At 49.0% G+C, this 24,387-nt stretch overlaps 1 protein-coding gene across 1 annotated transcript in view; it reads left to right on the top strand.

Moving 5' to 3' along the window:
- CACNA1H (calcium voltage-gated channel subunit alpha1 H) overlaps positions 1-24,387 on the top strand; it is a 343,498-nt gene that overhangs the window by 207,775 nt on the left and 111,336 nt on the right. Inside the window, exon 7 of the mRNA XM_056866218.1 lies at positions 2,515-2,830. Within this exon, the coding sequence (XP_056722196.1) occupies positions 2,515-2,830 (316 nt within the window). The remainder of the gene's footprint in view (positions 1-2,514; positions 2,831-24,387) is intronic.

Raw genomic sequence — 24,387 nt, 5'->3', positions numbered from 1 at the left:
TGAATTCTGGGGGGGGAAAGGCATCCCAACTGCGGCAATTAGAGCTTGCAGATATCTCAAGCTAACAGGGACTGCGAACCGAATCCCGGAGCAATTAAAACAGATTTGAGATAAGCAAACAGCACCCACTAATGGCTCGCCTCCGACCCCCCTCGGCACCCCAGAAGAGTTTGAAACGGCCGGTGCCCCCCCCCCCCCCGCCCCGTCTCTTTGCATTAAAAGCCCCGATTGCTTTGAAATGGTAATGGGACTGGTCTGAAATTTGTTTAGGAAGAAGCAGAGGCGGTCGGGAAACCCGTGGAAGGAACGGAAATGCCTTCTGACTACCTCTAAATAGGCAGGAATATGGCCCTTTCTCCTTTATAGGACGAGCCCTGGCATTTTTTAATTCAGCCAATGTGCATTGCCATACGTAGAGGTACCTGCCGGTGCTTATATACGTGAGAGCCAGCGCCGTCTGGAGGTTAAGAGCGGAGGGCTCTAATTCGGAGAACCAGGTTTGTTTCCCCACTCCTCCCCATGAGCGGCGGACTCTAACCTGGACAACCGGGTTGGTTTCCCCACTCCTCCCCATGAAGCCAGATGGGTGACCTTGGGCCAGTCACAGCGCTCTCCAAACTCTCTCAGCCTCACCTACCTTACAAGGTATCTCTTGGGAAAGAGATTGTAAGCCAGCTTGGGACTCCTTAGAGGTAGAGAAAATCAAGGAATAAAAACCAACCCTTCTTCTTCCATTCACTTCATTTATACCCCACTTTTCTTCTCCTCAATGTGTCCTCGTAGGTGCCGCAGCTTTATTTTTTGTTGGAATTCAAGGTGGCTACACCCGCAAGATAGTCTTTCTCTTTATGCCGGCATGGCCCTGCTCTGTAGATTTATGTATCCACAAACTAGGCCACACTTCACTTGCAGATATAAGACGTCCCTGCTGTCCAGCACCCCCATATGGAAATAAGCATGGTGTAGTGGTTAAGGGCGGTGGTTTGGAGCGGGGGACTCTAATCTGGAGAACCGCGTTTGATTCCCCCACTCCTCCACATGAGCAGCAGACTCTAACCTGGACAACCGGGTTGGTTTCTCCACTCCTAAACATGAAGCCAGCTGGGTGACCTAGGGCTAGTCACAGTTCTCTCTGAACTCTCTCAGCCCCACCTACCTCAGAAGGTGTCTGTTGTGGGGAGGGGAAGAGAAGGCGATTGTAAGCTGGTTTGAGACTCCTTAATGGTAGAGAAAATTGAGGTATAAAAACCAACTCTTCTTCTTCTATTCACTTCATTTATACCCCACTTTTCTTCTCCTCAATTAGTTCTTGTAGGCTCAGTAGCATTATCTTTTTATTGGATGGCTACCATCAAGATAGTGTTTCTTTTCCTAGATCCTCTCCAGGGGTGTTAATCTCCTAAGCGTTTTTCATTATTTTATTTATTTTCTTCATTTATCCCCCATTTTCTCCCCACCGGGGACCTGAGACACCTTACAACATTCTCCCTTTTATCCTCACAACAGTCCTGCAAGGTAGCTTAGGCTGAGAGTGTGTTTCTGGCCCAAGGACACCCTTCAGGCTTCTATGGCCAAGTGGGGATTCGAACCTGGGTCTCCCAGATCCTAGCCCAACACTCTAACCACCACACCAAGCTAGAATCCCCACAGCATCCATAAATTCCTCTCTTTCACAAATTTTGCTCCCATATAATTCAGTTCTATTGAATTCGAACTCCACGTCCATCAAACCTTTGAGGGCATAGTGCAGTGACATTGGTATACCCCCCCCCCCCAACAGCAGTTGTTGGCCTGCCTCCCTGGTTTTGGTGTTGAGTGTTTAAGAACATAAGAACGGCCCTGCTGGATCAAACCAAGGTTTAGCAGGTCTAGCAGGCTGTTCACACAGGGGCCAACCAGGTGCCTCTAGGAAGCCCAAAAGCAAGACGACTGCGGCAGCACCGTCCTGCCTGTGGTCCACATCACCTAATATAATGGGCATGCTTTTCTGATACTGGAGAGAATAGGGATGCATCATGACTACTATCCATTTTGACTAGTAGCCATGAATACCCCTCTCCTCCATGAACATCTCCACTCCCCTCTTAGCCTTCCAAGTTGGCAGCCATCGCCATATCCTGGGACAGGGAGTTCCACAGTTTCACTCTGCGTTGTGCGAAGCAATACTTCCTCTTATCTGTTTTGAATTTCCCACCCTCCCGCTTCAGCAGGTGACCCCATGTTCTGGTATTATGAGAGAGGGAGAAAAGCTTCTCCCTGTCCACTCTCTCCATACCATGCATCATTTTATAGACTTCTATCATGTTTCCCTTTAACTGCCTTCTTTCCAAGCTAAACAGCCCTACGTTTATGTGTTCATTGGCTTTCATTGAATTATTTTATATATTATACGTTTTCACATTCCCCACCTTGCGGACTCCTTAAGCGTGGAAAGGTGGCATAACAGTATTTTAAATAGATAGAATAATAAATACGGACATTAACCCCTTCCTGGGTTACTTCTTCCTGTTCTAGGACATACAACTTGACTTTCCTGCAGCCGTATTACCGGGCGGAGGAAGGGGACGAGAATCCGTACATCTGTTCATCCCACAGGGACAATGGCATGCAGAAGTGTTCCAACATCCCCAACCGGAAAGAGTATAAGGTGGAATGTACTTTGAGCATGGACTCGTACAACCCACATTCGTACACGCTGGATTTCAGCCACCGGAACGCCTGCATAAACTGGAATCAGTATTACAACATCTGCAGGACGGGGGATCTCAACCCGCACAATGGAGCTATTAATTTTGATAATATTGGCTATGCTTGGATAGCTATTTTTCAGGTAAGGATCTTTTCTTCCCGTTCTTGCGTGGACATCCAGGTGCATTTGAGATGTGACTTCTGCTTCTGTGGGGTAAAACGGCCCCCAAGGGTTACGTTTAGTATTGGCAAACGAGGGAAAGAAAGAGCACATTTGTGCAGCCAGGTTGTTTTGTAAGATCACGTTTGTCGGGCTTTTTGCTATCCTTTCTGACATTTTGGTAGCTTTTGGGAAACCATGAGATGCTGGCACGCTGCAGAGAATTCTGTGATATCTATGAGGCTGCACGCTTATTATGGGGGTGTTGGATAGCGGTGACGTCTTATATCTGTTAGTGAAGAGTGGCGTAATTTGCGGATACTTAAATCTACGGAGTGGGGCCATACTGGCATAAAACAGATAATTCTGCAAACTTGGGGGACCCCCCCCAGGTTTGCAGAAAAATCTGAAAACCTTAAAAAATTACATACATTGGGGGGTTTAAATCCCCCCAAATCAAAAGCGTTGTCTGTGTATGTGGGGATAACGGACTTATCTCCTGTGTCCTTGAGGAGTCCAGGAGCTACTCTGAGCCAACCATGGTGGCATTGGTGTCCACGACTCACACCAGGCAACAGAGGGAGGACAGGATTCCCCCTCCCCATGAGTCTTGCAGGCCCCATTCATTTTTTTTTTCTATTTTTGGATTCATTTATCTGCTCAATGCTATTCCCATTCATTTTCATCATCTCTTACTGTAGTGATCGATCGAGACTTTTGAAGTCTGTGCAGTTTTTAAACTTATTTATTCGCTTTATTTATGCCACCCTCTTTTTCACTGAGACTCAAGGCAGATTATTCAGCGTGAGTCAATGCAGTCAGTCGGATGAGGCTTCTAATAAGCAACATAACGGGACTAGGATTGCAGAAATCTGAAACGAAACATAAAGTATTACACAAGATACATTCGTTTATGCATGGTTACTTCCACTCACGTTCACCCCGGTCTGTCTCGGTTGTTCCTTGGAGTTATGCATGAGTTTCCCGTCCATTAGAGATGACCTCGCTGCCAGCCCTCACAAACCCTGGGACTTCCCGTTCCTCTGCTAACCCAATTATTCCCTCTCCACTGAGCTCAGCCCGGGTGAAATCCCCATGCATAAAGAAAAGCGTGGGACACGCAAGCTTGGTTTCACTCACAGCCAATTACAAAGCAGCATGTCCAGAGGCGGCGATTCAAATGCTTCCTGCTTCCTCTGAGCGCTTTCTGAGCAGAAGAAAGTCTTTTTCAAACCGAGCCTTGGATTTCTCCCCCTCCTTTCAGATTGCTCTGTTGCTGTTGTTGTTTTTCTTAAAATACTTTTTTATGCAGCAATTGGGTTTTTGGGTGGTGGGGAATTGCCTCTCACAGAAAGCACTACCAAGTAAGCCAATTACAAAGCAGCATTTAAAGGGGCAGGGACTTGATTTGAGCCTGGAGACTGCTGGTATATAGATTCCCAACAGGAAAGTGGGGGTCCAGCGAGCAACGAACCTCAGGTAAACCTCCCACGCATAAATGACCTGTAAGTACTAAATGCACTGGTATGGTTCACAGTCTTGCTCTCTTTGGTACGTTGGCAAACTGCTTTTCTCCCTTGCTGCCAAATAACCAAAGCTAGCGGCTGCACATTTAAAGTTATAGGGTGACCTTGGAGGTCAAATAAAGCAGGCTTGGAAAAACAGGGTCTTTGGCAGAGCTACCAAGCCATTGCAGGCACATGCCCAGAGAAGTTCCGCTAACAGTTCAGCGACCACTGAAAATGGGGGCGGACAAGATTAGCTACCCTCTTTAGGACTTTGAATGCCATTTACCTGTATCCCTGTATTCCACAGTTCCACAACAGCGTATGGAATCATCGAATCATAGACTTGGAAGGGACCACCAGGGCCATCTAGTCCAACCCCCTGCACAATGCAGGAAATTCGCAACTACCTCTCCATATGTGGTTATCATGTGCAAGGGCAACCCAAAACCATATTCTTGTGGTTCTCAGTCTCTGATAAAATTCTCCTTTTTTGTGTTAAACAACCTTTATGCAAGCTGGCTGCATGGATGTCATTTGGGAATTAGCCAGAAGTTGTTTCTTATGAACGCTTGATGTCTATACCGGGAAAGGTTTTTGAACAAATCATCAATCAGTCAGTCCATGAGCATTTAGAAAGGATGGATCTGATTACTAAGAGCCAGCCTGGGTTTCTCAAAAACAAGTCATTTCAGACTTTTTTGAGAAAGTTACTACCTTGCTGGATCATACTGTAGACATAGTTTATCTTGATTTCTGAAAGGCTTTTGATAAGGTTCCACGTAATATTCTTGTTCACAAATTGGGGAAATGTGGTTTAGATCCTATTACTATTAGGTGGATCTGTAACTGGTTGACAGATCGCACCCAAAGAGTGCTTGTTAATGGTTCCTCATTCACTTGGAGAGGAGTGACTAGTGGAGTGCCTCAGGGATCTGTCCTGGGCCCTGTGTTGTTCAATATCTTTATAAATGATTTGGATGAAGGAATAGAGGGGATGCTTATTAAATTTGCAGATGATACTAAATTGGGAGGTGTAGCAAATACGGTAGACGACAGAGCCAGGATACAGGATGATCTTGGCAGGCTGGAGGATTGGGCTAAAACTAATAAAATGCACTTCAACAAAGACAAATGTAAAGTTCTGCATTTAGTTAAGAAAAATCAAATGCATAATTATAGGATGGGTGAGACTTGTCTCAGCAGTAGTGTGTTCAAAAAGGATCTTGGGGACTTAGTAGACCAAACACTGAACATGAGTCAGCAGTGTGATGCGGTAGCTAAAAAGGCAAATGCAATATTGGGCTGTACCAACAGAAGTATAGTGTCCAGATCATGCGAAGTGATGGTATCGCTTTGCTCTGGTTAGACCTCACCTAGAATACTGTGTTCAGCTTTGGGCACCGCAATTTAAGAAGGATGTAGACAAGCTGGAACGGGTCCAGAGGAGGGCAACCAAGATGGTGAGGGGAATGGAGACCAAGTCCTATGAGGAAAGGATGAAGGAGCTGGGTATGTTTAGCCTGCAGAGGAGAAGACTGAGAGGGGATATGATAACCATCTTCAAGTACTTGAAAGGCTGTCGTATAGAGGAGGGTGCCAAGTTGTTTTCTGTTGCCCCAGAATGTCGGACCAGAACCAACAGGTTGAAATTAAATCAGAAGAGTTTCCATCTAAACATTAGGTAGAACTTTCTAACAGTTAGAGCGGTTCCTCAGTGGAACAGGCTTCCTCGGGAGGTGGGAAGCTCTCCTTCCCTGGAGGTTTTTAAGCAGAGGCTAGATGGCCATCTGTCAGCAACGCTGATTTTAGGACCTTAGGCAGATCATGAGAGGGAGGGCATCTTGGCCATCTTCTGGGCATGGAATGGGGGGATCACTGGGAGCGTGTGGGGGACGTAGTTGTGAATTTCCTGCATTGTGCAGGGGGTTGGGCTAGATGACCCTGGTGGACCCTTCCAGCTCTATGATTCTCTGATTCTCTGAAGGGAGGAGATCACCCTCTTGTGTTTGAGAAGACAGGAGCAGGAAGATGTGGCATTGCAGGTGAGCAGGCATGCCTCTCTCCCGCATCGAACGCCAAGGGGAGCATGCAGGCGCAGGAGGTGTCGTGAGGCTAGCGAATAACGCACGGCTGCACACCGCGGCTCGGTCAAGGAGGTGGTTGTGATTGAGACAAATGTCAGCAGTGAAGTGTAATTGCCGTTTGATGGAGAGAGGCCAGTCGGAGATGGCAGGCGAGCCGAGCAGATGACGGGAGGCAGCGCTGAGGAGCCAAAGGGCGCGGGTGCGAGCCTTGCGGAGGCGTAGCGGGGGGAGCGGCTTTCTCTCAGTGGGACGGCAGCGATACAGAGTCCTCGGGGAGTTGTGCAGATCATAACGGTGTGCGCAGATCTGGAGATTTGTAGGCGCAAGAAACAAGAAAACCTGAAAACGGGAAATAATAAACAGCAAGTTTATGGTTTCTGTGGATTGGGCTCATGATACACTGGGGGTGGGTGGGGGGAGAGACCTGAGCTTTTCTGTACCCAGTCGGTAAGCAAGTAAGACACGTCTTGATGAACATAACATAAGAAAAGCCCTGCTGGATCAGACCAAGGCCCATCAAGTCCAGCAGTCTGTTCACACAGGGGCTAACCAGGTACCTCTAGGAAGCAATTCTGATTCTATAACCTCAGGCATATCATGAGAGGGAGGGCATCTTGGCCATCTTCTGGGCATGGAGTAGGGGGTCACTGAAGGTGTGTGGGGGGGAGGTAGTTGTGAGTTCCCTGCATTGTGCAGGGGGTTGGACTAGATGACCCTGGTGGTCCCTTCCAACTCTATGATTCTAAGCCCACAAGCAAGACAACTGCAGCAGCATTATCCTGCCTGTGCAGTGGTTAAGAGCGGTGGTTTGGAGCAGTGGACTCTGATCTAGAGAACCGAGTTTGATTCCCCACTCCTTCACATTTGTGGCGGATGCTAATCTGGTGAACCAGGTTTGATTCCCCACTCCTCCACTTGAAGCCAGCTGGGTGACCTTGGGCTAGTCAAAGCTCTCTTCGAGCTCTCTCAGCCCCACCTACCTCACAGGGTGTCTGTTGGTGTGGGGGGGAAGGTGATTGTAAGCCGGTTTTATTCTGCCTTAAGTGGTAGAGAAAGTCGGCAAAGCGGGGTATAAAAACAAACTCTTCTTCTTCTTCTTCTTCTTCTTCTAGAGCATGCAAAATTTTATTCTGCCTTAAGTGGTAGAGAAAGTCGGCAAAGCGGGGTATAAAAACAAACTCTTCTTCTTCTTCTAGAGCATGCAAAATTTTTATTCTGCCTTAAGTGGTAGAGAAAGTCGGCAAAGCGGGGTATAAAAACAAACTCTTCTTCTTCTTCTTGTTCTTCTTCTTCTTCTAGAGCATGCAAAATTTTTATTCTGCCTTAAGTGGTAGAGAAAGTCGGCAAAGCGGGGTATAAAAACAAACTCTTCTTCTTCTTCTTCTTCTTCTTCTAGAGCATGCAAAAATTGGGCTTGTAATCCTCCGACTTAACACTTGTTCCGATTCTCTCCATCGACGGTGTAATAGGCTGGCCCTTGCCTGTTATTTATTAGGGCGGCGCATCCCATGGCAAATTAGGGGCAGTAATTAGCTTATTATGGGGTGAAAGCGAGGAGACTGGGGGGGGGCTCAATTAATGGTGAGATATGACAATCCCTCGACTGCCTTGTGCCTTTCCGAGGGAGCCACCGAAGAGCGAAGCGGCAATTATGCGCCTCGTCACCCGCATGTGATAAATGGCCCCTCTAAGCAAATTTCTAATTTGATCTGCATTACGAGACAAGCAAAAGGAAGCAGGAATAACTGTAATATTAGGAAGGGGATAAAAATTATTCCTGCCTCCCTTCTCCCCCTCCCGCAAAAGTTATTGCAGCGTCGTAGAATCATAGAGTTGGAAGGGACCACCAAGGTCATCAAGTCCAACCCCCAGACATTACTCAGAAGGGTTCGATGCTGATGATCTAACTTGGCCAAGATGGTCCCTCAGAATTTTTGCCTTGGCGCATGATATAGTGGGCAAACCCACCTGCCATGGCATAGGTCTTCCTCTGCAAATGCATGTACCCCAGGCAACTGGACGTTGGGAATAGCGTCCTTCCTGCTTAGGCGTTTGCATTTACGTAAATATCATTCTAGTGCCTGGTTCCTCTGCTGCATCCGAAGAGGTTTGTGGCACCTTAAAGACAAATGAAAATAATGCTGCGGAATAAATGCCACAGTCCGTTCATTAGTTTGTAAGGTGCCGTGACACTGCTTGTTGTGATGAATATCACGTTGCCTGTATCTAGTTACTGTCAATAAAAATGTGTTGGGTTAATAAAAGCCAACTATTCAGTTCGTTCCTGTGAATCTGATATGCAGACTCTTGGTGGTTAGGCAAATTGATGGAGGAGAGATCAGTAAATCATTGGCTATTAATTAGGATGGCTATATAGGGCCTCCATGTTCAGAACAGAGTATCCCTGAACAGCAATCTCCGGGGGTAATCACAAGTGCTGGATTTGGCCTCAGTGCCCCACCTGTGAGCCTTCCAAGGGGCATCTGGTTGGCCAAGATGTTGAACGGGATGAGGAACCTGGATGGACCTTTGATCAGATCCTATAAGGCTCTTCTGATGTCCTTACTTCAAGATGTTTACCTCCAGTTTTTCCCTCTTAAGACCCCGAAGATGGCCAGCCGACTGTCATAAAAACATATCAATAAAAGCTTGTCAATCCAACATAGATGCCGAAACCCAGCTGCATCCATGTACATCTAAAAATCACAGGTGGCCACTGGTAGATGCTCCATTCTAATTCCTTAAGAATGTCAACATGTATGTGGAGGGCAACAAAGGTGGTGAGGGGTCTGGAGACCAAGTCCTATGAGGAAAGGTTGAAGGAGCTGGGTATGTTTAGCCTGAAGAGGAGAAGACTGAGAGGGGATATGATAACCATCTTCAAGTCCTTGAAAGGCTGTCATATAGAGGATGCTGTTGCCCCAGAAGGTCAGACCAGAACCAACGGGTTGAAATTAAATCCAAAGAGTTTCCATCTAGACATTAGGAAGAATTTTCTAACAGTTAGAGAGGTTCTTAGTGGAACAGGCTTCCTCGGGAGGTGGAGAGATCCTCTTCCCTGGATGTTTTTAAGCAGAGGCTAGATGGCCATCTGTCAGCAATGCTGATTCGATGACCTTAGGCAGGTCATGAGAGGAGGGCATCGTGGCCATCTTCTGGGCATGGAGTAGGGGTCACTGGGGGCGTGGGAGGAAAGGTAGTTGTAAATTCCCTGCATTGTGCAGGGGGTTGGACTAGATGACCCTGGTGGTCCCTTCCAACTCTATGATTCTAGGACCCTCACAGCTGTTACATACTCCTGACGGCAGGGAGCCTCAACTGGGAGAAAAGTTCCCCTCCATCAAGGTGCGCGATCAAGATAATGCCAAGAGACTCCTGTTCTCGCCGACAGCTCCTTTAATACCATTCAGTATTTCAAACTCTCTCGCGCTTTCTCTCGTTATCTTTCCCCCAACTCTGCAAGAAGGTACGTGCGCTGTTTCCCCGTTTGGGGTATTCTCGTCATGCGTCTCGCCCGCCACGGCTGCCTGGAGCTCTCTTCAGCACGTTTGCCCTATCAGCGGGGGGCAGGCCTCTGCAGAGGATTCCCACCTTGCCGACAGCAAATGAAAGGTGTCTCGGATATGACTCGATTAATTCGTCAACGGAGATGTCTTCTTAGACCCCCCCCCCCAAGGCTTTGGGGAACATGGCACGTTTCTCGGAGAAGTCAGGCCCTGAACTACTGTCTCTGTATTCCACCCAGCCACTCATATCGTAAATGAACCCTCTTTCTTTGCGCAGCCCCTTCAGCTTCTGCGGTGTCTTGCACTCCAAAAATACCCTTGGGTTCCACGGGTGCAGGTCTCAAGTGAACACATGAACATATGAACCTGCCTTAAACTGAATCAGACCCTTGGTCCATCAAAGTCAGTATTGTCTACTCAGACTGGCAGCGCCTCTCCAGGGTCTCAAGCAGAGGTCTTTCCCATCCCCTGCTTGCCTGGTTCCTTTAACTGGAGATGCCGGGGATTGAACCTGGGACCTTCTGCATGCCAAGCAGATGCTCTACAAACTGGGCCATGGCCCATGAGAGGAAACATTGGAAGCAGGCAGCACGGATCTGCCTGCGTGCTGGCTCGAAGGGTCCGGTTTTCAGATCAGTCCAGATCGGATGTCCAGATAAGGGATACTCGACCTGTCTGTACTTTTTGCGCCATTCCATGCGTCATGTTCATATTTAGGCTAGGCTTCAGTTCTGTTTTTTTAGATTTCTGTTTGGGAGAAAGCCAGAACAGAAATAGCATAAATAAATAAAGGGGAGGTGCTGAGGCTGTGTCAGGAGCCCTTGAAACCTGTGTGGTGGAAGTTGCATCTCAGAACTGATGTGAAAGACCATGATTAAGACCCTGGAGAGCTACTGTCCATCAAGAGGAGACCCAGATGACTTTGAAAGTTCAATTGTCTGGCTCAGTAGAAGGCTGCTCAGTCATAGAGGGGCCGTGGCTCAGTGGTAGAGCATCTACTTGGCATGCAGAAGGTCCCAGGTTCAATCCCCAGCATCTCCAGTTAAAGGGACTAGGCAAGTAGGGGATGGGAAAGACCCCATGGAGAGGGGCCGTGGCTCAGCGGTAGAGCATCTGCTTGGCATGCAGAAGGTCCCAGGTTCAATCCCTGGCATCTCCACTTAAAGGGACCAGGCAAATAGGTGATGTGAAAGACCTCAGCCTGAGACCCTGGAGAGCCGCTGCTGGTTTGAGCAGACAATGACTTTGAGGGACCGAGAGTCTGATTCAGGATAGCTTGGAGAGGAGATGATTGAGAGGTTATATGAAAACAGTCTTCAAGGACTTAAAGGGCTGTCATAGAGAGGATGGTGCCGAGTTGTTTTCTGTTGCCCCAGGAAACAGGTCGGACCAGAACCAACAGGTTGAAATTAAATCAAAAGAGTTTTCCTGACAGAGGGGTTCCTCAGTGGAACAGGCTTCCTCAGGAGGTGGTGGGCTCTCCTTCCTTGGAGGTTTTTATGCAGAGCCTAGATGGCCATCTGCCAGCAATGCTGATTCTGTGAATTTAGGCAGATCCTGAGAGGAGGGCCAGGAAGGTTGCATCAGTGTTTAGCTCTCGCGGCCCTTTCTTGCATGCCCAGGATAGTGCCGATCGTCCCTTTGGGGTCAGGAAGCAAATTTCCTCCAGGGCAGATTGGCCAGGGATCCTGGAGGGGTTCCCCCCCCCATCTTCCGGGCATGGAGTGAGGGTCACTTGCGGTATGGGGCAGAGGTAGTTGTGAATTTCCTATATTGTGCAGGGGGTTGGACTAGATGGCCCTGGTGGTCCCTTCCAACTCTCTGATTCTGTTATTCTTTCTATGCAGCTTCATGTGTTCTTTGCTGTCAACGCTGAGCCATTGTGGCCTTTGGTCTGTGAAGGTACATTTGTGGCAGTCCTTTCAGTGACACCATCCCTGTTTCCAATTAGCTTTCATTCGGCCCCGAGACCCTCCAGACGTGAAAGAGCGACCTGCTTCACGGGGTCTCATTTGCCCTGCCAGCCTTTTGTTGTTGTAGTTTTGTGGTCCCGTATCGACTCTCTCGCACCCGCGTGGAAACAGTGCCATGCCCGTTCCCTGCATGCGGCGAGCGCTCGACTAAGTAGCATGATAAATCTTGCCTCGTGCATATGTAACGAGGAACGATTTATTCCGCCGTTGATCAGCGCCGTTTGCACCGGCCAAGAGGGAGGTTGCCGTTGGGAAGGAACCCTCCACCCCGGTTGTTTCATGGTTTGCTGAGTGTGAGAGTGTCAGTCAAAGAGCATTCTGCCTATCGAGTATTCTGCCTTCAGCAGTGGTCAGCATGATACCGCTGACAATCTCACCCACAGGGCATGAAGACCTTAACACGAGATTCGATAGCTTCACAGAGGAGAGGGCTGTTTAGCTCGGAAAGAAGGGGGTTAAGGGGAGACATGATAAGAGGTCTGTAAACTGATGCACGGTATGGAGAGAGTGGACAGGGAGAAATTTTTCTCCCTCTCTCATAATGCCAGAACGCGGGGTCATCTGCTGAAGCTGGAGGGTGATGAGATTCAAAACAGACCAAAGGAAGGATTTCTTCTCACGACGCAGAGTTCAGTTGTGGAACTCCCTGCCCCTGGATGTGGTGATGGCTGCCAACCTGGAAGGCTTTGAGAGGGGAGTGGACTTGGAGGAGAGGGGTATTCATGGCTACTAGTAAAAATGGATACTGGTCATAATGCATCCCTATTCTCTCCAGGATCAGAGGAGCATGCTGCATATATTAGGTGCTGTGGAACACAGGCAGAATGAATGCTGCCACAGTCGTCTTGTTTGTGGTCTTCCTAGAGACCCCTGGATGTGAGCCTCAGCCTCTATGCCCTGTGGTTGGACCTCCAGAGGAACTGGTTGGCTACTGTGTGAGACAGGATGCTGGACTAGATGAACCATTGGTCTGATCCAACAGGGGTCTTCTGAGGTTCTTCTCAGGGGGAGGCCTCAGCCTCTATGTCCTGTTGTTGGACCTCCAGAGGAACTGGTTGGCTACTGTGTGAGACAGGATGCTGGACTAGATGAACCATTGGTCTGATCCAACAGGGGTCTTCTGAGGTTCTTCTCAGGGGGAGGCCTCAGCCTCTATGTCCTGTTGTTGGACCTCCAGAGGAACTGGTTGGCTACTGTGTGAGACAGGGTGCTGGACTAGATGAACCATTGGTCTGATCCAACAGGGGTCTTCTGAGGTTCTTCTCAGGGGGAGGCCTCAGCCTCTATGTCCTATTGTTGGACCTCCAGAGGAACTGGTTGGCTACTGTGTGAGGCAGGATGCTGGACTAGATGAACCATTGGTCTGATCCAACAGGGGTCTTCTGAGGTTCTTCTCAGGGGGAGGCCTCAGCCTCTATGTCCTGTTGTTGGACCTCCAGAGGAACTGGTTGGCTACTGTGTGAGGCAGGATGCTGGACTAGATGAACCATTGGTCTGATCCAACAGTGAGGTTCTTCTCAGGAAAAGGCCTCAGCCTCTGTGCCCTGTGGTTGGCCCTCCAGAGGAACTGGTTGGCTACTGTGTGAGACAGGATGCTGGACTAGATGGACCTTCACTGGTCTGGTCCAGTAGGGCTTTTCTGAGGTTCTTCTCAGGGGGAGGCCTCAGCCTCTATGTCCTGTTGTTGGACCTCCAGGGCAACTGGGATTGAGCAAATAATAATAATAATAATAATAATAATAACAACAACAACAACAACAACAACAACAACAACAACCTCTTGAGTTTTTTCCCCCTGACCGGCAGGGTTACCAACCCCTCGTGTCATAAGCAAATTAATGAAAATCACGAAAGGGATTTCAAAAATAATACAGGAGGTGAGATTGGCGGCCAGACTAGCTGTCTGCACAAGGGATTGAGGCTTGTTATCATTAGCAACATGACCAAGGAAGCCCATCGGAGAAACACACAGAGGACCTTGAAAGCTCACCAGGAGAAGACTGCAGTTATGGGCTGCCCTTTTGTTTCCGCCATCCAGTCTTGCCTTGAGAGGTGTTCTGCAACTGCCTTGTTAGGGCTGGCGCTGTGGGGAGGAGAGAGGACTGGGAAAGCCAATTCAGTTGATGCAAACTCTGTGAGTTTTCATGCTTGTAATCTGCATTATAAAGCAATAATGGATTTTACGGTGGCCGAGTAGTAGCCCTTTTATGCACTGACATTTCCCTGCAGTCACCCCCGCGGACTGCTTCGGGGCTTCCTTTTGATCATACGTGCCTTTTCAGATAGGGTGGCCAGCCTACAGGTGCTAGCTGGAGATCTCCTGCTATTACAACTGATCCCCAGCCGATAGAGATCGGTTCCCATGGAGCCGCTTTGGCCATTGGACTCTATGGCATTGAAGTCCCTCCCCAAACCCCACCCTCCTCAGGCTCCACCCGAAAACCTCCCACTGATGGCGAAGAGGGACTTGGCCACCCTACCGTCAGAGGTCACCTAGCTCTCCTCGTAGGTTTTGTGCGTGTTTTCGAGATGCTGTTTTAGCCAGAATCTGGAACATTCTGGCAAAACATGCAGGAGGAGCGAGGTGACCTCTGATGGGAAAAGGAACCCCCGAAGCAGTCGGTGGGGGTGACCATGGGGAAACATCCCTGCATAAAAGGCCATAGGACCATAGAGTTGGATGGGGGCCATGCAGGCCATCTAGTCCAACCCCCTACTTAATGCAGGAGCAGCCTAGAGCATCCCTGACAGGTGTTTATCCAGTCTCCAGGAGTGATTGACACAGGTACCATCATGTCCTGGAAAGGTAGGGCAGGCAGCTGGAGGGGTCTCTCGCCTGCTGGACTGAAGAAGGGAGGCAAAGGAGAGCAGGAGGAATTGTGGAGCGGGCGAGACTAGCAACAGGGGCCGAGGAACGGCTCAAAAGAAATTATCGTGTTCATTCATGGCAATTATCTAATAATTACAAGGCTCTTTACGCGACGCTAGAAGAATGAGGGGAATTATTTGTTACTGGAGAACCGCTGCGAACGGGTTTGGGCTGATTGTTTCAAATTGATATTCAAAAATGCGGCTTCCGTCCGCATTACGGCTCCGCTTAGCCATGCTGCCGTGTCAGATCTGTGGCTCCCCTTGTCTTTCTGATGAGTTTGGTCTTCGCTCAATAGCTATTTTTTTGAGGCCCTGGAGGGTAGCTTGGAAAGCTTAACCCTCAAGGACTCTCTTAAGGCTCCCTGGCTCCAGCATTTTGAACAGGAGCTATCATTTGTAAATTTGAAGGTGGAAGACCTTTACTCCTCTTCTGCTGATCCGTGTAAGAAACATGTGGCCAAACTGATCAATGCTAGAGATAAGAGTTGCACTCATTTTGATGCTCGGAGGACATGTTCTCCGCTTGCCCTGGGCCTGTTATCTAAGGGAAATCGTCTTTCCTATCTGGATTCTCTGGTTAGTCCAAAGTTATGTAGTTCACAGAATCAGCATTGCTGTCAGATAGCCATGTAGCCTCTGCAGAAGAAGAAGAAGAAGAAGAAGAAGAAGAAGAAGAAGAAGAAGAAGAAGAAGAAGAAGAAGAAGAAGAAGAAGAAGAAGAAGAAGAAGAAGAAGAAGCAGCAGCAGCAGCAGCAGCAGCAGCAGCTCCAAAGAAGGACCCAACTCTGGGATGGGAAATTCCTGGAGATTTGGAGCCGGAGCCTGGAGAGGGGAGGGTTTGGAGAGCAACCTCCTTTGGGCATAAGGCCATCGAAGCTTGCCTTCAAATCCGCCATTTTCTCCAGGGGAACTGGTTCCTGTCACTTGGAGATTAGTGGCAATTCCTGGAGATCTTCAAGCCCAACATGGAGGCTGGCAGCCCTAGCCCTGTGAGTTTCATACTAATTCTCAGTTCATTGTGAGCTTAGGCAGATCATGAGAGGGAGGGCAGGAAGGGTTGCGTCAGTGTTTGCCTCTCGTGGCCCTTTCTTACATGCCCAGGGTGATGCCGATCGCCACTTTGGGGTCTGGAAGCAATTTTTCCCCAGGCCAGATTGGCCAGGGATCTTGGAGGGTTCCCCCCCATCATCGTCTTTGGAGTCTTTGGGGTTGGGGGGAGGTAGTTGTGACTTCCCTGCATTGTGCAGGGGGTCGGACTAGATGGCCCTGGAGGTTGGACTAGATGACCCTGGTGGTGGACTCTGATCTGGAGAACCGGGTTTGATTCCCCACTCCTCCACCTGAGCGGCAGAGGTTAATCTGGTGAACAGGGTTGGTTTCTTCGCTCCTACACATGAAGCCAACTCGGTGACCTTGGGCAAGTTACAGCTCTCTTGGAGCTCCCTCAGCCTCACCTATCTCACAGTGTGTCTGTCGTGGGGAGGGGAAGTGATTGTTAGCTGGTTTGATTCTTCCTTAAATGGTGGAGAAAGCTGGCATATAAAAAACATCTCTTCTCCTCCTCCTCCTCCTCCTCAATTTCAGCCTTCTCCATGGCATATTGGACAGCCATTACTTCCACCACCATCACCCCCAGAATGTCGGACTTTCTAACTCCCAAATTCGCTCTCATCCTCTGGGGTCAGACTCTCTTTGGCTCACTCGGAGAATTGGCATTGCTATTGAATTTGGCATCGCCCTCCGGATACTGGCCCGCCAATCATCTTAATAGACTCTTTCGGCCTCTCTCCGGCAGCCGGTTTCCGGTTTTGCTGCGTCCCTCGTCTGAAATTGCTTTCTCTGCAGCGGAATTAAAACCGGCGCCTGCGGTCACTTTTATCTCCGTCGATTAAAACAATGGCGTGTTGAGTTAATGGGAAGCCTTGAATCGTAGCTATATTTGGAGAGGGGAGAGGGGGGGGGCTCTTTAATTGATCCATTAGCCAGGAACATGATGATTAAGAAGGAATTATTGGGGAGGCTTAAAAGCTTATAAAACAAGTCCCCCAGGAACTCGGAGGGCCTGACTTCCCGCAGTCCCAAAAAAGAAAGCCCTACAACTTGGTTTAGCAAGGACTTTATCGAGATCTCTGCTCCTGCCAGTCAGTGGTGAAGTGGGGCAATGGGAAGACTTGATAAATTGTGGAACTCCCTGCCCCAGGATGTGGTGATGGCTGCCAATTTGGAAGGCTTGAAGAGGGGAGTGGACATGGAGGAGAGGGTTATTCATGGCTACTAGTAAAAATGGATACTAGCCATGATGCATACCTATTCTCTCCAGGATCAGAGGAGCAGGCCAATTACCATAGACTAGGTGCTGTGGAGCACAGGCAGGATAAATGCTGCTGCAGTCGTCTTGTTTGTGGGCTTCCTAGAGGCACCTGGTTGGCCACTGTGTGGACAGACTGCTGGACTGGATGGGCCTTGGTCTGATGGCCTTTCTTATGTTCTTATGATAGTTATTAAGTGAAAGTTTACCATTATTTAATGTTCTTTTCAGCATGGAATAATTCGGAAATGTTTCCATGCTGGGTATGGGACGACCCCAGATCTCCGTTTGCTTGGAGGCTTAGTGTGGGCAACAGGGTAGGCACCTTTGTAGCTTCTCATTGGTCCTGGGCCCGCTTGCATTCATTCAACCACTCTTTATTTTATTTTTATTTTATTATTTGATTGGTATCCCTTGGTAAGCCAAGGCCGGGCTTAGGGCGGCTAACGTTATCAAAGCACATACAATATATATAAAAAAACATAATATACAACAAAACTTTAAAACATTTTTAAAAAATCGTCCCCATTTGTTCATCAGTTGAATAATTAAAACAGCAGCATTCAGAGGGGTCTTTGTGCTTCTGAATGAGCAGGAGTCGTGAGAATCTGGAATTCCAGCTGGGATCCCTGCAACCCATGGCCAGATGTTAGGAAGAATCTGTCAGCAATGCTGATTCTATGACCTTGGGCAGTTCATGAGAGTGAGGGCAGCGTTGGCCATCTTCTGGGCATGGAGTAGGGGGTCACTGGGGGTGTGGGGGGAGGTAGTTGTGAATTTCCTGCATTGTGCGGGGGGTTGGACTAGATGACCCTGGTGGTCCCTTCCAACTCTACGATTCTATGATTCTCTATGATTCTAAGTTACCAGGCGTTCCATAGGGGGGCTTAACTGTATAGTCAAGCGGATCCGTTTGAATCGGTACAATCCCAGTTACTGCAGAGGTCATTCCCATCACGGAAACGTCAAATTCCATGAGAACTGGAAGGATGGGGGGTGGGTGTCAGTGGGTGTAACTAAATAAATGCAAATGCAAGAAGTAGAACAAGAAGAGAAGGAGGAAGAGTTGGTTTTTATATGCTGACTTTCTCTACCACTTAAGGAAGAATCAAACCAGCTACAATCACCTTCCCTTCCCCTCCCCACAACAGACACCCTGTGAGGTAGGTGAGGCTGAGAGAGTGTGACTAGCCCAAGGTCACCCAGCTGGCTTCATGTGAAGGAGTGGGGAAACCAACCCGCTTCACCAGATCAGCATCCGCCTCTCTTGTGGAGGAGTGGAGAACTGAACCCGGTTCTCTAGAACCACTGCTCTTAACCACTACACCACGCATGCTCATGAAGCGGAGACAGGTGTGTTGTACACCTGGCAGTGTATACCTGTGATGTTCAGCACCTTATTCCCTGACAGACTACAGATGCTGCAGCAGTAAAGGGGTGCTGAGAGCTCCGTTTTGGGAGGCCAAAGGTCTATGGCGAATAGCAAGAGAGACATTTTGGATCTGCAGGCTCCCAAAAGCTTCTGTCGGAAGAATCGTTTCAGTGTTAGAGCTGCCATGGTAGGGTTGCCACTGGAGGGAGGTTTTTGGGGTGGAGCCGAGGAGGGTGAGGTTTGGGGAAGGGAGGGGCTTCAATGCCATAGCATCCAATTGCCAATGCGGCCGTTTTCTCCAGGTGAACTGATCTCTGTTGGCTGGAGATCAGTTGGAATAGCAGGAGATCTCCAGCATTGTGGTTGAGGTCACATGTTCTCGTTGGTTGGCACTTGAGGCCGGCCAGGTTGGGCTTTTCCCAAGGCCTGGAGGCCCGCCAGGGTCCACTGTGCCAATATCACTTAGCGTAAAAAGCACCACGACGGGCAGGAGGCGGCCCGCCCTGCCTGAAACCTTCCCAGGTGTCCGGTGCTGAGTACGAGAACTGGTTCCCTGGCATTTCTCTATATGGTGCAGCCTTTGGACTTAGGTACAGAAACAGTTGCTCGCTTTCCATTTAAGGTTGCCAGGCCCCTCTTCGCCACCGGCGGGAGATTTTTGGGGCGGAGCCTGAGGAGGGCGGGGTTTGGGGAGGGGAGGGACTTCAATGCCATAGAGTCCAATGGGCAAAGCGGCCATTTTTCTCCAGGTGATCTGCTCTCTATCGGCTGGAGATCAGTTGAATTAGCAGGAGATCTCCTGCTACTACCTGGCACTTGAGAAAATCAAACAGCACCAAGCTCAATAAATGATTAATAAATGATTAATAATTCCAATTCAGATATAACACGACTTCAGACTGAAGCAAATCAACACATTCTGACCATATAGACATGAACATATGTTTAAACATATATTAGACTCACCATATATGCTGTAATGGTAGAAATTCAAAATCCCCAGCATATATGGTGATTCTAATATATGTTTAAATATATGTTCATGTCTATATGGTCAGAATGTGTTGATTTGCTTCAGTCTGAAGTCGTGTTATATCTGAATTGGAATTATTAATCATTTATTAATCATTTATTGAGCTTGGTGCTGTTTGATTTTCTCAACTAACGTTACTCAGCATACGTTTCTACTGCTTAGTCTTTACTATACTACCTGGCACTTGGCAACCCTAGGCGGAGCCTGAGGATGGCGGGGTTTGCGGAGGGGAGGGACTCCAGTGCCATGGAGTCCAATGGCCAAAGGGACCAGGGTGACACTATAGCGCTCACCCCAAAACTTGATGGTTTCCATAAAGTTTTTGGACGAGCCCTCGAGTGTCGCCCCGGCTTGGTATTGGTACTTCCAGGTTTTGCAGGAAGGGACGTCATCGCGCAGCAGTGACAGTCGTCCCCCCCCCCGTAGAAAGTATCCGCCTCCCCTGTCTCCCTCCAGTTACAAAACCATATCTGGCAACCCTATTTGTCTTGGAGGTGAAAGGTGTTCTTGCCATTGGGACGGGATTTTTGACCGTTCCGATCGTCCAGTTTGCGTTGGCTCCTGCCTGATTTTTCTCGATCGAGGCTGATAATCTCGTTTATTGCAAAAGTCTGTTATCTCCTTCAAATTTTGAGATTTTTTTTTTTTAGGAAGAGAAAATTAAATTGCTTGCATTTGGATTAGGGTTGCGAGAAAACCCGCATCGGGCGAGCGCACCCCATTTGGGAGTCAGGTCTCACCGCTGCGATTTTTCGGCAGCACCAGGAACAGCTCCTCAAATCCAGCATTCTCCTTCCCCCGCAACTGCTTGGCTGGCATTTTTTTGCGACAGGGGTACGCGCCCCGAGAAGTCCACGAAACCCCACCACCGCGACCACTCTTTAAAAAAAAAAAACGGGATAATGCTTCTCGGCAAATGGCCTCTTTCCTGGGAATACTGACCTCCCTATTCCGTTCCGGTGGTTGCCAGCCTGAAAAGAAATACGATTTGGGTCCCTCGGCTCATTTTCCACCACGGCGGGTAAAGGGAAAGGCACAGCTGTTTTCACAGCTGTCACGAAACGACTCCCAAAGATGCGTCTCAGGAAGAAATAGGGTTTTTTTAATAAAAAAGCAATAAAAAAATTATTTAAAAAACCGAAGAGATAGGGGTATGGGTAGATTGCGAACTCAGGGTGGGGAAATTTCTGGAGATTTTAGGAGTGGAGCTTAGGGAGAGGGAGGTTGGAGTCGATGGCTTTATACCTTAGTGGGGTATAAAGCCATAGACTCCACCCTCCAAAGCGGCCGTTTTCTACAGGGGAATTGATCTCTGCACCGCCGGGGGGGAACATAACTCTAAATGCCAGAATTAAGTACCCAAAAGGTCAAGAGAACACAAACAAAAGCAAAAATCCAAGGCTATACACGCTAAAAATTATGCAAGTACAAAATATGTGTACATTTATTCCAGGATAAAATCAGAGTCAGAGTATAACTGTTATTTTATGTCTTAATCTGTTATATGAGTATGTCAATTTGGTAGGCTGTTGCAGTGCCCTATATGTGTTATACGTGGTATTATATTTTAACCTGGAATAAATGTACACATATGTTGTACTTACATAATTTTTAGAGGCCTTGGGCCTTGGATTTTTGCTTTTGTTTGTGTTCTCTTGACCTTTTGGGTACCTAATTAGAACTGATCTCTGTAGTCTGGAGATCAGATGTAATGGCAGGAGATCTCCAGGCCCCACCTGGAGGTTGGCAACCCTAGCTGGCAGGATCTGGCTAGGATCACAAACAGATTTTTCTCACGAGGGGCCTGCTGGCGTAGACAATTAGTGGTTCAAATTCAGCGTCCTCGCATGCCGTGAAGGCACGGAGAACGAGCCGTCTAGACATTAGGAAGCATTTTCGAACAGAGCGGTTCCTCAGTGGAACAGGCTTCCTCGGGAGGTGGTGAGCTCTCCTTCCCTGGAGGTTTTTAAGCAGAGGCCAGATGGCCATCTGTCAGCAATGCTGATTCTATGACCTTAGGCAGATCATGAGAGGGAGGGCACCTTGGGCATCTTCTGGGCATGGAGTAGGGGTCACTGGGGGTGTTTGGGGGGAGGTAGTTGTGAATTTCCTGCATTGTGCAGGGGGTTGGACTAGATGGCCCTGGTGGTCCCTTCCATCTCTATGATTCTATGAAAATATGAGTGCATTTCCCCTTCTTTGTTCTCAGTCTTTTAAGGGGCTCTAGTGGTCTGTTTTGGCACCAGAGAGACATTTGATCACCTCTTGGATGCCACAGGTTCAACTGCATGGCCTCCATTGGGGATGGGACTGTGGCACAGTGGTAGGGCGTCTGCTTGGTGTGCAGAAGGTCCTGGGTTCAATCTCTGGCACCTCCAATTAAAAGGAATTTTTTTGCCGTTAAGACACAACTGACTTATGGCAACCCCATACAGTTTCCTAGGCAAGAGACTAGGTTCAGAGGTGGTTCGCCATTGCCTGCCTCTGTGTCAGGGCCCTGGTATTCCTTGGAGGTCTCCCATCCAAATACTAACCAGAGCCGACCCTGCTTAGCTTCTGAGATTTGACAAGATCAGGCTAGCCTGGGCCATCCAGGTCAAGGGAAGAGACAAACAGAGGTGATTTGCCATTGCCTGCCTTTGTGTAGCAACCCTGGACTTCTTTGGTGGTCTCCCATCCAAGTACTAACCAAGGCTGACTCTGCTTAGCTTCCAAAATCTGATGAGATCGGGCTAGTCTGGGTTATCCAGGGGAGGGCAAGAGATGAACAGAGGTGGTTTTGCCATTGCTTGCCTCTGCTTAGCAACCCTGGACTTCCTTGGTAGTCTCCCACCCAAGTACTAACCAGGGCCGACTCTGCTTAGCTTCTGAGATCTGACGAGATCAGGCTAGCCTGGGCCATCCAGGTCAAGGGAAGAGACGAATATAGGTGGTTTGCAATTGCCTGTCTCTCCATAGCAACCCTTGACTTCCTTAGTGGTCTCCCATCCAAGCACTGACTGTAGTGACCCTGGTTAGCTTCTACGGAGATCGGGCTAGCCTGGGCCATCCAGGTCAGGGCAGAGACAGCCAGAGGTGGTTTGCCATTGCCCGCCTCTGCTTAGGAACCCTGGACTTCCTTGGTGGTCTCCCATCCAAATACTAACCAGGGTCAACCCTGCTTAGCTTCTGACATCTGACGAGATTGGGCTAGCCTGGGCCATCCAGGTCAGGGCAAGAGACAAACAGAGGGTTTTGCCATTGCCTGCCTCTGCGTAGCAACCCTGGACTTCCTCAGTGGTCTCCCATCGAGGACTAACCAGGGCCGACCCTGCTTAGCTTCCGAGATCTGATGAGATCAGGCTAGCCGGGGCCATCCAGGTCAGGGCTTTATCCATACAGGGAAAGACAGTTGTCATTACCCCATGAGTCGGGGAGCTTGCTTGTGTTAACCAGCGTCCCTCATGTGGCGTGTGGCTTCTAACGCCGCGCGTTTTTCTCGGTGTTAATTAAGTCCTCCGCTCCCTTTTTCCCGGCGACGGAAAGGAAATGGAAAACACAAGTATGCTGTTGATTTGCCATTTAATTACACCTTCTTTCCGCCTTGTTCAAACACTTAACGCTAACAGCAGTGGCGGCCGCGACGACAATTATGCAATTTTAACACGCGCCTCCGGAGCAGATTTTGCAGGCGACTTTTGAAAAAGGAGGCCTCGCTAGACCACGCTTTCTGGGTGTATTCTTTGAGGCCGCACAGTTGAGAAACGGGAACGAAGCCCGGTCTTGTGCTCAAAGAGAATCAGGCTGCACGCTCTGAAAATAAAATGGCCGAGGCTTCAGAGAGCAGGTTAAGAACATCAGAAAAGCCCTGCTGGATCAGACCCAGGCCCATCAAGTCCAGCAGTCTGTCCACACAGGGGCCAACCACGCTCCTCTAGGAAGTGCGCAAACAAGACGACTGCAGCAGCAGCATCCTGCCTGTGCTCCGCAGCACCTCATATATTCGGCATGCTCCTCTGATCCTGGAGAGAATAGGTGCGCATCATGACTAGTATCCGTTTTGACTAGCAGCCATGGTTAGCCCAATCCTCCGTGAACATGTCCACTCCCCTCTTAAAGCCCTTCCAAGTTGGCAGCCGCCACCACATCCTGGGGCAGGGAGTTCCACAGTTTAACTATGAGCGGTGTGAAGAAATACTTCCTCTTATCTGTTTTGAATCTCTCACCCTCCTTCAGCAGATGACCCCACGTTCTAGTATTATGGGAGATGGAGAAAAGCTTCTCCCTGCCCACTCTCTCCACACCATGCATAATTTCATAGACCTCTATCCTGTCTCCCCTTAACCGCCTTCTTTCCAAGCTCAACAGCCCTAAGCGTTTCAACCGCTCCCCATGGGGACGTTGCGCTAGCCCCCTGATCATTTTGGTTGCTCTTCTCTGCCCCTCCTCAAGCTCTGCAATATCCTTTTTGAGGTGTGGGGACCAGAACTGCACCCTGTATTCCAAGTGTGGTCTCCCCATAGATTTGTACAAGGGCAGCATGGTAACAGCAGTTCCTCTGCAGACAGATCCTTGGTGCCACACTCCATTTATCCTGGAGCCTCTAGCTTTGGTCTTGTTTGCGCTGTCAGTGTGAAGCGAAGGCCAGGTCCTGAGCAAACCGTAGGCCTCTCCTGGGGTTACCCGCGCAGTCCTCATTACTGCGATGATATTCCTCCCACGAAGACGTTTGCGCTGCAGCCCTCCAGGGGCCATGGCAGATCTCGCCCTGCGATCGTCCCCGGACGCTAGCGGAGGCTTGACGTTGGTCTGTGTGTCTGTTTGCAAAGTCAAGGCCGATTTAGGGTAATTTGGTAGGACGCGTCCCGACTTGGTTGAGAGATGGCTGGAGGTATCAAATTAAAG

The sequence above is a fragment of the Euleptes europaea genome, chromosome 21 (assembly GCF_029931775.1).
Source record: "Euleptes europaea isolate rEulEur1 chromosome 21, rEulEur1.hap1, whole genome shotgun sequence".
NCBI lineage: Eukaryota > Metazoa > Chordata > Lepidosauria > Squamata > Sphaerodactylidae > Euleptes > Euleptes europaea.
Note: the sequence above shows the minus strand (reverse complement) of the source record. Positions and strands in the feature narration are given on the sequence as shown.